Below are 14,675 nucleotides of genomic sequence, written 5' to 3' on the forward strand. Positions count from 1 at the left end.
GGCGCTGGGCCGGGCCGGGCCGGGGCGCCCCGCGGCCGAGCCCCCGCCGCGCCATCAGCGTCTGCGAGTCGCTGGACCTGCAGGGCGTCCCCGCCGTCCAGGCCGCGCTCGGCGCCGCGCAGCAGCAGCGCCGGCGGCCCAAGAGCTTCTGCGCGGCGGGGAACGGGCTGCCCGGGGCGCTGCTCCCGCCGCCGCCCCCCGCCCGCGCCCGCGGCGGCCTCCTGGACCTGCTCCGGCTGCGCTCGCCGCGCAGGCAGAGCCCCGAGGGCGACAGCGACGGCCCCGACGGGGCGCAGCGCCCGCGCCCCAGCAGCATGACCTTCCTGCCCACCGCCCGGCCGCCGCAGTCCGCCGAGAGCCCCGGCTTCCTCCGGGGCGGCTCCCTCTGGGGCAGCCGCCGCTGGAACCTCTTCGGGGGCAGCGGCTGGAGCGGCTCCAGCCCCAGGAAGAACTTCAGCTCCCTGCGGAAAAGCTTCAGCTTTCGCCTGCGCCGGGGCCACGAGCTGCGGCGGTCGGAGTCCGGGGGGCTCCTGCGCCCCGCGCGCCTCCGCACCAAGAGCGAGGGCGACGCCAGCTCCCTGCACACCTGCCCCAGCAAGCGGGACCTGCTCTACCCGGAGCTGGCCAGGGTCGGGGGCCGGCTGCCCACCGACCCCGCACAAACGGGAGGACTCTGGAAACTCCTCACCAGCCGCTTCCGAAGGCGAGAGCGTGGCAGCGCCAGCGGCACGTGCCCCAAGGACCCCCACGGCGGTGTCGAGCCCATCCTCCTGGGAGGGGGCCCGCTGCGGGCGCTGGGTGAGTGAGCGCAGGAGCGGTGCTGGGCTGGGGGGAGCCCCCTGCGCCTGTGAGACCTGCAGGGACAGGTGGCCGTGGCCTCTCCCAGCCGAGGTCTGGGGCTGGGCACGGGCACCTGGTTCTGTCCTGGTGCTCTGGGGTTTGTGCTGGGCTGCGGCGAGGTCGTGTGAGCGTTCCTGGTGCCGTGGGGTCGGTGGTGCTGCAGCAGCTGTGGTGTTGCTGCCTGGGAGGAGATGCTCCAGGGTCCAGTTCCCTTGCTGGCCACACACCTGGGAGTCAAGCACATGTGTTCCACGTCCTTCTTGCCCCAGTGGTGTCCCAGCAAGGGCAGGGAGGGCTGAGCCTCGTGCAGTGGCATTGGGGGAGCAGACGCCTGGTGGGAGGGGAAGAGGAGTGCTGTTGGTGGGCTCCTGAGCAAGTGGGACCGTTTGGGAGGTTGCCAGAGCAGAGGTGTGGAGCAGCATGGGGGGTTGGGGAGCACAGAGATGGTCCTGCACCCCTCTCCTGTGAGCAGCTCCCTAGTGCCAGGCCCCATCCAGAGGATGCTCTGCTGGGATCATCCTCGGGGCCAAGTGGAGGCCGGATGTTTGTGAGCATGGGACACTCACTACGTGTGGGGCAGCCTCTGGAGAGCAGGGGTGGTGTCCTGGTGATGGCACAGGGGGACAGGACCCATGGTCCTCCCCAGGGAACCCACACTCTGTGGGGACTGGCAGCTGAAGCAGCTCTCAGGTACTTGATTCCAGTGTCTGGTGGGGGGTTCTCCAGCACTGGGGTTGTGAGGGGCCTCAACCAGAGCTGTGCCTCTGTTCTCTGTCCCCTTCCCGGCCCTGTGGAAGGAGCTATGGGCGAGCCCTGCGCCCTGGCAGGGCTGGGAGGCGAGAGCAGCATCCACGGCTTTTTAAGGCATGGAACGTGCGGAGCTGGGGGCTGGGCCGGGCCCCGCCGCCCGCTCCCGGTGGGGCCTCGTCGGGTTCCATCGCTCTGCTCTGCGTCCGGGTGGTGTGGAGGCAGTTCCGCACTTGGCTCGTGTGCTGGAGGGACAGCTTGGGGCTGGCAGGCTCCCCAGGGAACCCGCACGCTCCCGAGGAACCCGCACACTCCCGAGCCAGCGGCTGCCCAGGGCAGCATCGTGCCCAGAACGCTCTCTGGGAGGGCTGCCCTGCAGGGACCAGCACGGGAGCAGCTCTGCTGCTGCCCAGGGAGCTCAGGGGGCTCCTTCCTCCAGCCCCTCGTGCCCTTGGGGCTTGCTGTGCTCCTGGGGAAGGGTCTGGAGGCTCCGGTGGATGCGAGGGCTGCCGTGTGCCACGAGGCAAAGGGCCGGGATGCTCTGTGCTCACGGGGGGCCCCGCGCTGGCAGGGCAGCCCAGGCCGGGTGCCGGGTGCTGGCTGGGTGGCGGGAGGTTCCCAGGAGAGGGGAGGCTGCGCTCATGGCTGGGGAATGTGGGTGTATGCGGGCAGGGAGGGCCGGGCCCTGCCCCTGCAGCGGGGGGCCTGTTCCTGCTTGCCGGCAGCTTCCAGTGGGAGCTGCGCCAGCAGCAGCCGGCCCGGCAGCCCCACTCACAGAGGAGCAGCCAAGGTTGAGCACTCCGTTGGTGTCTTTGCCCTCACCTGGCGGCTCCATGGAACAGGTTGGGGCTCCTGTTGGGCCCATCTGTGGGAGACCCTGCTGAGGATTCCATGGGGAGTGCCGTGGGGGGCTTGGGGCCCCTCCAGCTGTGACCAGCCAGATCATGTGGGACCACTGCTTGTCACAAAGGTTAGTGTTTGCCACCATAGCTCGTGCTGGAAGCAGAGGCTCAGGGATGACCTTTCGTTGTGGCAGAGTGAGCCCTGCCCTGGGGCTGCAGAGCTCACGGTGGGTTTGGTCACACTGAGAACACCGTGCATTACCTGCCTGGTACCTGCACAGCCCCTGCACCCACCAGACCTGTGTCCTCCTAAGGACAGTGAGATGTGAAGAGGCAGCAGTGAAGTCTGCAGAGCAAACCAACTGCTGCTAGTCCTCTCTCATGCCCTGTCTCCCCATTGTGTCTCTGCTCAGCACGTTGGTCCCTGGGCCATGGCTCGCTCCAGCTGTGGGTCTCTGAGCCCGGGCTGGAGGAGCACAGCCTTAGAGCTGCTCTGGTGGAGCTGCTCAGGAGGTCTCATCTCTGCCCCATCCCCGTTCCAGCCTTGCAGACCGACGGCGTTCCAAACCCTCTTGGCATCCCACAAACTTTGATGGTCCGTGCGGGTGCTGCCCACCTTGCCCTGGGAAAGCTGCTGGTGCAGCCCCAACTCGCCCTCCCGGGGGGTGCAGCTGCAGCTGCGGTTATCAGCGCTTGGAAAAGCTGGATGTGGGAGTCCCAGCACAGAGCCAAGCCAGCACTCTCCCTGTTTCCAGAACCTGGAGTGGTTTGTTTACAGCACGCTGCCATACCCACCCAGCACTCTGCTCTGCATCCAGACGTACCCACAGAGAGCCAGGAGGATGCTCTGAGTGCTGCTCCCAGCCCTGGAGGGGTTCGACTGGGATGGAGCACAGGGAGGGGTGATGGGGGATTTTCAGGGTTTGTTACCCAAAAAACATAAAGGGATGGTCCTTGTGTAACAGGCAAGGGAGGGCAACAGCCCTTGGGACTGGAGAGCAAAGTGAACAAAGTCCAGCCAGCTCAGACTGACCCAGGTGATCGTGGTTGGTGGTTCAGAGGAACGTTTCTAGGTGTCCAGGTGTTGGCTGGTGCTGTTCCAAAGAGGCTCTCTAATAGGCTTGGGCTTGGGAAAACTGGACTCGTTAGGGATTGGAGTTGTCCTTGTGCATGGAGGGACTGTGTGAAGGGTACAGCATCTCTGATGGCTCAGGATGTGTTCCTCACCCAAGAGAATGGCCTGAAGTTGTGTCGGGGAGATCTAGGTTGGATTTCAGGAAAAGGTTCTTTTCCAGAGGGTGGTCTGGCACTGAACAGGCTGCCCAGGGCAGTGGGCACAGCACCAAGGCTGCCAGAGCTCCAGGAGGGTTTGGACAGTGCTCTCAGGGACACTGGGTGGGTTTGTTGGGGTGTCCTGGGCACGACTGAGTTGTACTCAATGATCTGTCTGGGTCCCTTCCGGCTCAGGATATTCTGTGATTCTGTGATCACAGCCCTGTCCCCTCTCCCAGAGAGCCGTGCCCTGCTTTTTGAGGTGCTTCGAGGCACCTCCGTTTACTCTCCTGTGTGGAGACTGATGCGCAGGGCATGTGAGGGAAAGCTCCTGGGAGAAGAGGGGGGTGTTTTCTCCTGGATCAGGTGAAGTTTGCATAGTGAGTTGGGTAGGTCATGATAAGTATCACCTCGTGTTGGTACCTGCCTCGGCTGAGCTGGGAGCACTGGTGGGGGTAGAGATGCCTTGGATGCTGAGGCCAGGATGGTGTCTGTGCTTCGGAAAGGCTTGGGAGCTCTAGAAGGTGTCAGGGACAATGCTCTGGAAGGCCCAGCTCTCAGGATGAGGTCAGAGAGTGTGCAGTGGGTGCAGAGGTGTCTGACTGCAGTCACAGGCAGCCCCAGGGAGAGGGAACTCCAACCCCAGCGCCTTCAGTGTTCATCTGCCAGCACCTGTGGGGTTGCAGAGCTGGAGCTGAGGTCAGGCATGTTGGGAACAGGTTTTTGCTGGCAGGATGGGTCCTCACTGTGCTGGGCAGCAGTGTCTCTCCATGTCACTCTGCTGGATTCTGCCTTCCAGCAGACCCTGTTCTTCCATCACAGGGAGGTTTGGTTTGGGTCTTTGCTCTGCCAGTGTTCGGACAGGGACTGGAAAGCAGCAGGTGCTGAGAGGTTGAAACACCTGGATCTTCCTGAGCCCACACTGACAGTTCCTGGTGACAGGAACTGCTGCTGCACGTGGTGTGATGATGGAGCGAAGGGGCAGCTCCTGATCGTGCCCTGTTTCACTGAGAGACACACAAGTATCTCCTTTCACTGCTGCAAAGTATTCAAAGCTCTGGTGAGGTAATCCTTGCTGAGATCATGTCCTGCAGTGGGTTCTCGCACTGACTTAGTGCTGACTGGGACACTGGCCATGCCTGTGCTGGTCCTTAACCTGGAGAAATCCCTCTCCTGCCAGCATTGCCAGGGCTGAGGCTTTATCAACCTGGCCCAGGCAGGGTGGCTGTGCCCAGGAAGAGTGGCTGTGCCCAGGCACGCTGCCTCTGCCGCCCTTTCATCTACGTGTGCGGGCAGGTGGATCCGTTGGACGTGGTTTGTGTGGCCTCTGCTGTGTTTGCTCAGCCTCTGACCTGGTTTCAAGGCTGGCTTTAGTGTCCAGGGTTGCAGTGTCCAAGGGAGTTCCACCGTGGCTTGGCTAATGAGTTGGTTAATTATTAGTTGCTGTGTGGGGAGACCAGATGTGTCTGGCACTGGCGCTTCTGGAGCGCAGGGTAGGTGAACCTGCTGCACATCATCCCATGGAGGGAGCAGCTGAGGTGAGGAGTCGGGTTTGCCCAGCCAGCCCCTTCCTTCTCCCAGTTTTCCTGCAGCAGTGTGTGTGAGCAGCCATGGGTCCGTGGCTGAAGCCCCTCCAAGCTTTCTGCAGGGCACGGGGGCCGCAGGGTCTGGGCTGTGCCATGAAGGTGCTGGTTGTGCCTCCTTGGTGTGTGACGCTGCTGTCCCATATCTGGGGCCTGCTCTGAGGGTCCTGCTGGTGTCCAGGGTAACTGACTGAGGAATGTCAGCTACAGGGAGTCTGCTTTATGTCCCTGTCTGCTCTTCTGCCCTACCTCCCAAATTTCCACCTTCTGCAACAGAGCCGCCTGCACCGGGAAACCTCCGTCAGCAGAAGATTCTGAGCACAACAGAACTGGCCTGAATCTCCTTTTCCCAGGCCAGGCCAGACTGATCTCCTCTCGTGTGGTTGAGTTGTGGAGCCAAGGACACCGTTGGGCTGTGCTGAGGCTCTTGTGTGGCAGTGGTGCCCTGAGCCCGCTGCTTCTTTTGGGTACACCTGGGGAAGGTGTTGAACTGTAGCACAGACAGTCTAATCCCCTCTGTGTGGTTAAACAGCAAAGAGCAGAGGGAGGCAGAGTGACTGGGTGTGCTTTCCTGTGGAATACCAGGGTGTGCAGCCAGTCCAGCAGTGAAGCTGAGCGAGTAAATTGTGCCTCCTCGTGCTACGTGAATGCCAGTGCTGAGAGGGAGGACAGTCCCTGGAGGTGTCACCCACTGGAGGCAATCCCTGCTGGGCAAGCTGGCACCAGGACCCAGGGGATGTGGGGAAGGTGCTCACACTCACCTGCCTGCTGGGATTTTGGGTGGTGCCTTTGCTCTGGTCAGGTCACCAGTGGCTCTCTGAGTGCATCCACGTGGTCACTGTGTCATCCAGGAGATGATGGGGATCTCGTGCCTGTTCCAGTGGGGAGCAGTGCCCGAGGGCTGGGCACCCCTGCACCCCCTAGGCATGGCAGGTGGCTGGGGAGGGTCTGGCCACCCTGGAGGGAATGGTGCTGTTCGAGGGGAGCTCCCACCCCCAAATCACCCTCCTGCAGCTGCGGACTCAGACCTTCCCAGTGCTGCTCTGGTGTGTAACAGCCGCACAACACTCGGGGTGTGTAATGTCTCACCAGCAGGATTCGTAGCCCTGAGTGCAGGGAATTGCCATGTGCAGCATTGTAGCAGCGAAGGATCAAGATTGGATGGACAGAGCTGGTGTCAGAGTCGTGTCCCTGGTATTTGGCAGCTTGGCCTGTGGCTGTTTTAGGTTGAGAAACTGCTCTTGAGTACTCTTTGACGGCTCCGTGGTGCCATCCGTGCCTGCCCACGCAGGGAGCTGCTGGAGCTGCCAGCAGACAAGGGAAGGGAGTGTGAGAAATCGGGGGGGTCCATTCTGGGGGTCTCTGAGACCCAGAGCCACCCCTGTGAGCGCGGGTGCAGGCGGCTGCAGGACACAGGGCACAGGTGACGTGAGAGATGAGCGACAAGGTGACTTTGGGCCTGCAGATGGGCACATCCAGACAGGTGTGGGTCCTCCGGGTGCCAGGGGGACGTGCACACACGTGCGTGGTGAGAGGAGGGCAGTGGCATGTCCTGGGGCGGAGCAGGGCGTGTAAAAAGGACTGGGGGCACTTGCAGGGACAGACTCAGTTGTTGTGTGGGCCCCACCCTGACATGTGGCAGTGGATTGTGCTCCAAACCCTCAGACCTTCCTGGGCTGGCCCATGGTCACAGAATCGTTGTGGTTGGAAAAGGCCTCTCAGACCATGGAGTCCAACCATCCCCCAGCACTGCCAAGGCCACCACTGCCCATGTCCCCAAGTGCCACATCCACAGGGCTTGGAAATCCCTCCAGGGATGGGGACTCCACCCCTGCCCTGGGCAGCTGTGCCAGGGCTGCACAGCTGTTTCAGAGAAGAAACTTTCCCCAGTATCCAACTTAAACCTTCCCTGACACAACTTGAAGCTGTTTCCTCTTGTCCTGTCAGGTCTTGACAGTGTTGAGTACCTTGTCCAGGTGCTGGATGGGAAGTTTCCCTGGGGATTGCAGGCAGAGGACAGTGCCCCTGGACACACATGGCTTCCTCACCTCCCAGGCACTGCTGTCTTCATCCCCATCCCTGCAGGAGGAGATGCCTGGGGCAGGAGAGCTAACGGGGCAGGAGAGGGGTTGGGGCAGCACAAGGAGCGAGTGGTGTTGCAGATGGGCTGCTCAGAGTCAGGGTGGGATGTCCACCTGAACAAGAGGTGTTTGTTCACGGAGAGGTTCCTCAGTGGAGGGGTTGGTGTGTGCAGGTCTGGCCCAGGATGGCTGGGACTCACAGGGGTCTTGTGCTGCTGACACCTGTGACCTTGGCTCCAGAGGGGGAACTTGCCCCTCACAGATCTGAGTCTTGGTAGCTTTTCCGGGTGATTGTGGAGGAATGCAACAGTCAGAGCAGTTTGTCATGGGCACCCGTGAGCAGATCCAGCTCACCTGAGAGCCCAGCCTGTCCTCTCCAGGGCTCTCCCTCCCTCTACTCTTTCCCAAGGCCAGTCACTGAGAGCATGTGTCTTGTGCTCTGCTCAGAACCCCTCAAAAACCTGCTGTGTGTAGTGAAACAGTATGAATGTGGTGCTTTGTCCCCTCAGGGAGTGCTGGGAAGGAGAAGGCCTGGATGGTGCTTTATCCATCACCTTACCTGCCAAAGGAACTCAGTGGCACAGAAGTCCCAGGTGCAGGTGACAGCTTTTTTTAGACCCAGTGATGCAGTTGGAAACACAGGTGTGCTGTTACCTTTTGGAAAGGGCTCAAGAATGTATCGTTTTCCTCCTGATTGATGGGTTGTTTTAATAAAAAATTTACCTCTGCCTAAAAAAAGAAAAGGCAGATGAAAGACGCCGCAGAGAAATGATTCCTCCTCAGAATCCTCAGGATGGCTATAAATAACCTTGTGTTCTTGCAGCAGACCCAGGCGTTATTTGTGTGTAGCTCCTGGAAAAGGGTTGTTCCTAGATCAGCCATGGGAGGTGAACTCCAGGTAGGAGCACCGTGTTTCCCCGGAGGAACGTGCTGTGCCCACAGGCCTGGGGGTGCACGAAGCTGGGGTGAGGGCACAGTGCTGGGTCATCAGGTCACTGTTTGTCCCCTTGTGGCCACTGAGCACCTGTGGGCCAGGAAGGGTGGAGCCCAGCCGGCCCCTTCCCCACGGCTTCGGGCTGCGTCTCCCACCAGTGCCCACTGAGGTGGGAGAGGTGAGACAAGGCTTCAGCCTGGAAATGGAGGAAGAGCTGGAGCCGTTGGGTGTCCAACCTCCCCTCGGCAGTTCTGAGGGCCAGAACATGAGCCCAGGCCGCTGTGTCTGATCACTAACTATGACTGGGTCTGGTGGATTCTCCACTTCCCTTGTGAGCCCATCTCAGATTCCTCTTCTTGCAATAGTCCGTGGCCACAGATTCAGCAGGTTTCTTACAGGCTCCTGGAGTTGCAGAGCTCCCACAGGTTTCCAGTCTCCAAAAATCCTTTGTTTACTCACGATGAACATGCAGCCATGCACGTTTGGGCCCTGCCCTGGAGCATCCGGCCTCGCCAAGGTGAATGAGGGACTGGGGATTGTCAGGAGGAGCTGCTGCTGCTCCTGGTGCTCAGGGTGTTCTCCAGACTCCTGCGCCTCCCCCAGTGAGTCTGGTTCCGTTTGGGAAGTCTGTCTCATCAGCTTCTGGAGCTGGTTGGGATGTAAATGAGTGTTTTGGGGCTCTGTGGCAGGCCAGGGGTGTTTCCTGCGCCGTTCAAGCCGTGCCAAATTGCCACAGCCCCCGTGAGCCTGTTGCAGTGCACTGCCGGTTCCATACATGCAATAATTCGCTGTGTTTGCCTTCAGTCAGAAACAGGGATGATGTGCTGCCCTCAGCTCCTCACCCACAACCTGCAGCACGCCAAGGGCAGGGCTCGGGGCGCTGGCCTGCGCCCTCGGCTCTGGGGTCCTGTGCAACCTCTGCTCTGAAAAGGGTGTCTTCCCTTGTCCTCTGTGCCTCAGGGCAAGGGATGCTAAAGGGGTTTTTGTGCTCCTGCAGGGCAGGAGGGAGGGTCCCATCCTGTGGTGCCCTTGGCTTGGCTGCTCCTCCCCGCCCAGGGCTCCGGCTGTGGAACCACTGGGCATGGGCTGTATCAGGACCTCGTGCAGCTTCGTGTCTCTGGATAGGGTGTAAGGGAGGGAAGAGCCATAAACCTGCCTGGAGGGAGCAGGGAGAGCATGGCAAGGTCCTTGATGGCAACCGTGGTGACCTTGTGATTTCTCCTCTGTGTTTGCAGATTCGTTTGTGAACAGCCAGGAATGGACCCTGAGCCGCTCGGTGCCTGAGCTGAAGGTGGTGAGTACCTGCAGCTCGTGCCTCGGGTACCCCTGGTTCCCCAAATCCTGTGGGATGTGGTCTCTGGTTGGGGGCTGCCTCTGCCCCCTCTGCCCCCAGCACAGCCCCTTGGGATGGGACAAGGTCAGTACTGCGGGCACTGGGGTGGCCTGGAGGGGATGTCAGGGTGGGCAGGATGCTGCGGGTGCTTCTCATTTGTGTCTGCTCTCGGAGCCCTCCACGATCTGTTCCCCTGCTCTGCTCTTGCCACGCTCTCTGTGCCAGCCCTCAGCTCCCTGTGCAGGCTCGTGGTGTGTCTGTCTCCTTCTGCCCTTTCTCCCTTTGGCCTTTTCTCCCTTCAGCCTTTGCAGGACTAACTTTTTTCAATATTACTCCAAGAAACAAAAGATCAAAATTCTTTTTGCAAAGCATTCCAGCACCGTCCTGCCATAGTGTCTCTTACCTGCAGTGAAGTGAAAATCAAAACAAACTCTGAATATGCATTTGTTAGTTTGCCTGTGAAATGTGTTTTCAAAAACATTCCCGCAGCTGTTCCATGTGACGTTAAGGCTCCGGAGGCTGCAAAGCTGTGCTGACAGCTAAACCATCCCAGAGCTTTTAGTTCTTCCCCAAGTGCCCTTTTCCCATGTTTTCCATGACCTCTGAGGATCTCTCTTGCTCCGAGGTTTCATCCGGCCAGTGCAGCTCTTCTAAAAGCCTGGAGGCCTTTCAAAGTCCTGGTTCAGAGTCACAGGATCATTTGGGTTGGAAAAGCCCTCTGAGACCAGTGAATCCACCTGTTCCCCTGGCACTGCCAAGGCCCCCACTGACCATGTCCCCAAGTGCCACATCCACAGGGCTTCGAGATCCCTCCAAGGATGAGGACTCCCCCCCTGCCCTGAGCAGCTGTGCCAGGGCTGGGCAGCTGTTTCAGGGAAGAAATTTCTCCAATATCCAACCTAAACATCCCCTGGCAGAACTTGAGGCCGTTTCCCCTTGTCCTGTCCCTTGTTCCCTGGGAGCAGAGCTTGATCCCCATCTGGCTCCACTGTCCTGTGGGAGGGACAGAGGACGTAGAGCTGCTTGAAAACTGGAAGGAAGTGAAGCCTGGGAATGTTTCTTGTGGGAGTCAGTGTTGGGCCCCTCACTGCAAGAAGGACATTGAGGGGCTGGAGCGTGTCCAGGGAAGGGAATGGAGCTGGAGAAGGGACTGGAGCACCAGGAGTGGCTGAGGGAGCTGGGGGGGCTCAGCCTGGAGAAAAGGAGGCTCAGGGGGGACCTTGTGGCTCTGCAACCCCCTGACAGGAGGAGGGAGCCAGAGGGATGGGTCGGGCACCTACGCTGCCTCCTGGCAGGACTTGTCCCCTGGATCTCAGTGTGGACTGCATTCCCTCCTTTTCCCAACAGTCATGGAACAGAGGTGCCCACAGTGCCTACACACCTTGCTTGGCTCTGGTTTGTGCCTCTCAGGGGTTCTGTTCCTCAGGACTGTCAGTTCTAGGGGAGCTGGTTTGTAGCTCCAGGTGAGCCCGAGGACAGGACAGGGCAGAGCAGCAGGATTTCAGTGAGACACAGGTCAGGGTTTGGACTGTGTGCAAACAAAGTGTAAGTGCAGCCTCTGTCCAAGTTTTGGAGCTAAATGCCATTGCAGTGCTTACCCCTGGCGTGGTGTGGGGCCGTCACTGCCAGGCGGCCCCAGGAGCTGCTCTGTTGGCAGAAGTGGCCCCAGGGGTGTCCTGTGCTCTGGTAGCAGGTCTGTGCCATCAGAATGCCCGCTGCTGCTGGGCTGGTGCCTCTCTGCCTCTCACTGGGAGCGTGCAGGTGGCCCAGGGCAGGACCTGGAGCAGCGGAAGTGTTCAAGCCCCTGGCTGAGAGCTGGAGAACCTGCCTGGTGGTGACTCACCTGCCCAGCTCATCCCTGTGCCTGGAAGAGTTTGGCTGTAAGCTTCTCTTTGGTGGCAGAGGCAGCTTTAGTGTTCCAGCTGCTCCTCACCCTGCGTTTCTCAGCGTGTGAGTGCAGCTGTACAGAACCCCTGAGGTTGGAAAAGCCCTCTAAGATCACCAGGTCCCACCATCAACCCACACCACCACCACCATGCTCACCACTAAACCATGTTCTCAAGTGCATCCACACATTTCTTGAACAATTCCAGGGGTGGGGACTCCACCCCTGCCATGGGCAGCCTGGGCCAGGGATGGACAGCCCTTTCCATGAAAATATTTTCTTAATATCCAACTTAAACCTGCCCTGGCACAACTCGTTTGCTCTTGTCCCTTGTTCCCTGGGAGCAGAACCCGACCCCCCCCGGCTCCCCCCTCCTGTCAGGGGGTTGCAGAGCCAGAAGGTCCCCCCTGAGCCTCCTTTTCTCCAGACTGAGCCCCCCCAGCTCCCTCAGCTGCTCCTCATCAAAGCTGTGCTCCAGACCCTTCACCACAAACCTGCTCCCACAACTGGTGGCTTTAAACCATCGGGAAGATGCTGATGCCGGGCAGAGCTGGGCTCTCTGACTGACCCATCCTGGGACACCCACCTCTGTTCCATGGCAAATCTGAGAGTGCTGCTGGTGCCACCTCACAGGGGTGGCCTCGTGTGGAGGGACATGTGCTGGGCACACCAGGTGACATGTGCCTCTGTTGCAGGGCATCGTGGGGAACCTGTCCAGTGGCAAGTCAGCCCTGGTGCACCGTTACCTGACCGGCACCTACGTGCAGGAGGAGTCTCCAGAGGGTAAAGTTTGGTTCCTGGGGTGCCTGGGGGTGGGCTGGGTCCTCTCTCCTTTCCCCAGTGCTGAAGGTGACCCCCATCCCTGCACATCTCTGCCGCTGCTGCGGGGCTCTGCAGCTCCCCTGGCCCTCGTTTGGGGTGTCCCCTGCCTGCCCCCCCTCGCTGACCAGTGGCTCTGCTCTCCTCCCAAGGTGGCCGGTTTAAGAAGGAGATCGTGGTGGATGGTCAGAGCTACTTGCTGCTGATTCGAGATGAAGGGGGCCCCCCTGAACTCCAGGTAGGAGACCTGTCCCTCCCCACCCCATCCTGGGGATGCATCTGCCAAGCCTCCTCCTGGATCCAGCTGTGGGGGTGCCCTTGCTGACGGCTCCAGCCGCTCTCCCGGGCAGTAATCCCTGCAATCCTGCCATGTCTCCTCAGTTTGCTGCCTGGGTCGATGCTGTGGTGTTTGTCTTCAGCCTGGAGGATGAGATCAGCTTCCAGACCGTCTACAACTACTACCTGCGGCTCTGCAGCTACCGGAACACAGCGGAGGTGCCGATGGTGCTGGTGGGCACACAGGGTGAGAGCGGAGCCTGGGCTTCCCCCCACACCCCTGGCCTTGGCCAGGAGCACTGGGGATGTGTCCCTTTTGGCCCCTGTGGGGTGCCAGCCCTGTGAGCACATCGAGGGATCCTGGTCTGTGAGCCCTACATGGGGCTGAGGCTCCAGCCCAGGGCCCTGAGGAGGTGATTCCTGCTCAGACCATCTCAGCTTTCCCACAGGGAGCTGCCTCGCTCCATGGAGCCACTTTCCTCATGGAAATGTCCAGACCTCCTGGTGCTGCTTCCTCCGACTCTGCCAGCAAAGGCAGGAAGGAGCCTGGGGCTGCAGAATTGCCTGTGTGACAGCAGAGAGTGGGAGCAAGGCATGGATGTGAGGAAAAACTGTCCTGGCAGGACCCCGTTCCTGAGCAGTGTGACCTGTTCCTGGGCAGGAAGAAGCTCTGAGGCCAGGAAGACAGGGACAGCAGTGGGGAGACACAGGGGATCTGCTCCAGACCCTGGATTGAGAGCAGAACAAAGTTGTTAAACTTTGGATATTTAAAGACTGTGGAATGAATTTTAGGACTGAGCAATCTCAGCTCAGGACCGGGGAGGCAGCACGTGCCGTGGAGGTGCAGGAGTGGGGACAAATGACAGGGGGTTCATTGTTGTCACAGACATAGAGCCAGGTGGGGTCACAGCCTTGGTACAGTCACACGACCCTCTGCAGAGTCTGAGGAGAGGCTCCTCACAGCGTGGTCCCAGTGCTGCTTCAGCCCCTCCTGAGAGGGTTTCTTTGCAGCCCCCGCTTGTCCCTGGCTTATCTTCAAGGAGTTGGATTCCTTTTGGGAAGGAAGTTTTTCCTAAACAGGCAAGCACTTGGCAGCCATCTGGGATACAAACTAAGCCTGTATTTTAGAGCTGTCCACCAAGGCCTCAGCTATGGGGACGTCCCAGCAGAGCCAATTTCCCCATTAATCCAGGAGGATTTCTCCCTTGGATTCTTTAACGTGTGGGGTTTGGCCATGAGCCCCAAAATAATGGAGACTGACAAATCCATTTTACTCAGGGGCTGGGACTGCCTGGCCTTGCTCCCCACACCTCCCATGGGGTTCTGCCTCTGTCTGCTGAAACCTCAGTGGCTGGGTGGTTCAGGGAGTTGAATCAGGTTCATTTAAAGAGATTCATCCATTTTTCTACAGATGTGGGACTCTCAGGCATTTATGTGGGGTTCCTATGGAGGTGGTTCCTCTGCGTGAAGAGAGGGAGGGAGGCCAGGAGACCTGGGACCTGTGAACCTGTGGATAAGAGGGATCAGTGGGACACAGGTCCCTGCTCTTTAACCCCCTGTCCCTCTGGTTTGCAGATGCCATCAGTGCCACCAACCCCCGGGTCATCGACGACTCCCGGGCACGGAAGCTCTCCAACGACCTGAAGCGCTGCACGTACTACGAGACCTGTGCTACCTACGGCCTGAACGTGGAGAGGGTCTTCCAGGACGGTAACTGAGCTGGGGCAGGGTGTCCAGGCAGGGCAGGGCAGCAGTGCAGTCCCACCGAGGGGCTCAGGCTGCCCAGGTCCGTCGGGCACCCGCTGGTGTGCGGTGCCACTGCTTTGCACTGGGGCAAGGGCAGGACGTGCTCTGTGCACAGGCTGTGTGAGGAACCCTGTGTGTGCCATGTGGGTGTGCTTCAGGGGCCACAGAGCGGGGCTGGGCAGGACCTTCTGCCCCTCTCGCAGGGGCTCCTCGTGGGTGGATGCTCGTTCCAGAGAGCAGAGAGGCTGTGGGGACAGTTGGATCCCCACAGGGCAGCACAGCACTTCCTGAGCCTGTGAGCACTTGGGGGGCTGCAG

At 60.1% G+C, this 14,675-nt stretch overlaps 1 protein-coding gene across 1 annotated transcript in view; it reads left to right on the forward strand.

Annotated features, from left to right (window-relative positions):
* The first annotated feature begins 314 nt into the window (after positions 1–314).
* The window catches only part of LOC113978694 (arf-GAP with GTPase, ANK repeat and PH domain-containing protein 3-like), a 73,926-nt gene continuing 59,565 nt past the window's right edge, over positions 315–14,675 (forward strand). Inside the window, exons 1-6 of the mRNA XM_027705828.1 lie at positions 315–798; positions 9,535–9,593; positions 12,213–12,300; positions 12,489–12,574; positions 12,718–12,859; positions 14,188–14,322. Of these exons, the coding sequence (XP_027561629.1) occupies positions 315–798; positions 9,535–9,593; positions 12,213–12,300; positions 12,489–12,574; positions 12,718–12,859; positions 14,188–14,322 (994 nt within the window). The remainder of the gene's footprint in view (positions 799–9,534; positions 9,594–12,212; positions 12,301–12,488; positions 12,575–12,717; positions 12,860–14,187; positions 14,323–14,675) is intronic.

Source organism: Neopelma chrysocephalum, unplaced genomic scaffold, assembly GCF_003984885.1.
Source record: "Neopelma chrysocephalum unplaced genomic scaffold, ASM398488v2 Primary Assembly neopelma1_357, whole genome shotgun sequence".
Taxonomy (NCBI): domain Eukaryota; kingdom Metazoa; phylum Chordata; class Aves; order Passeriformes; family Pipridae; genus Neopelma; species Neopelma chrysocephalum.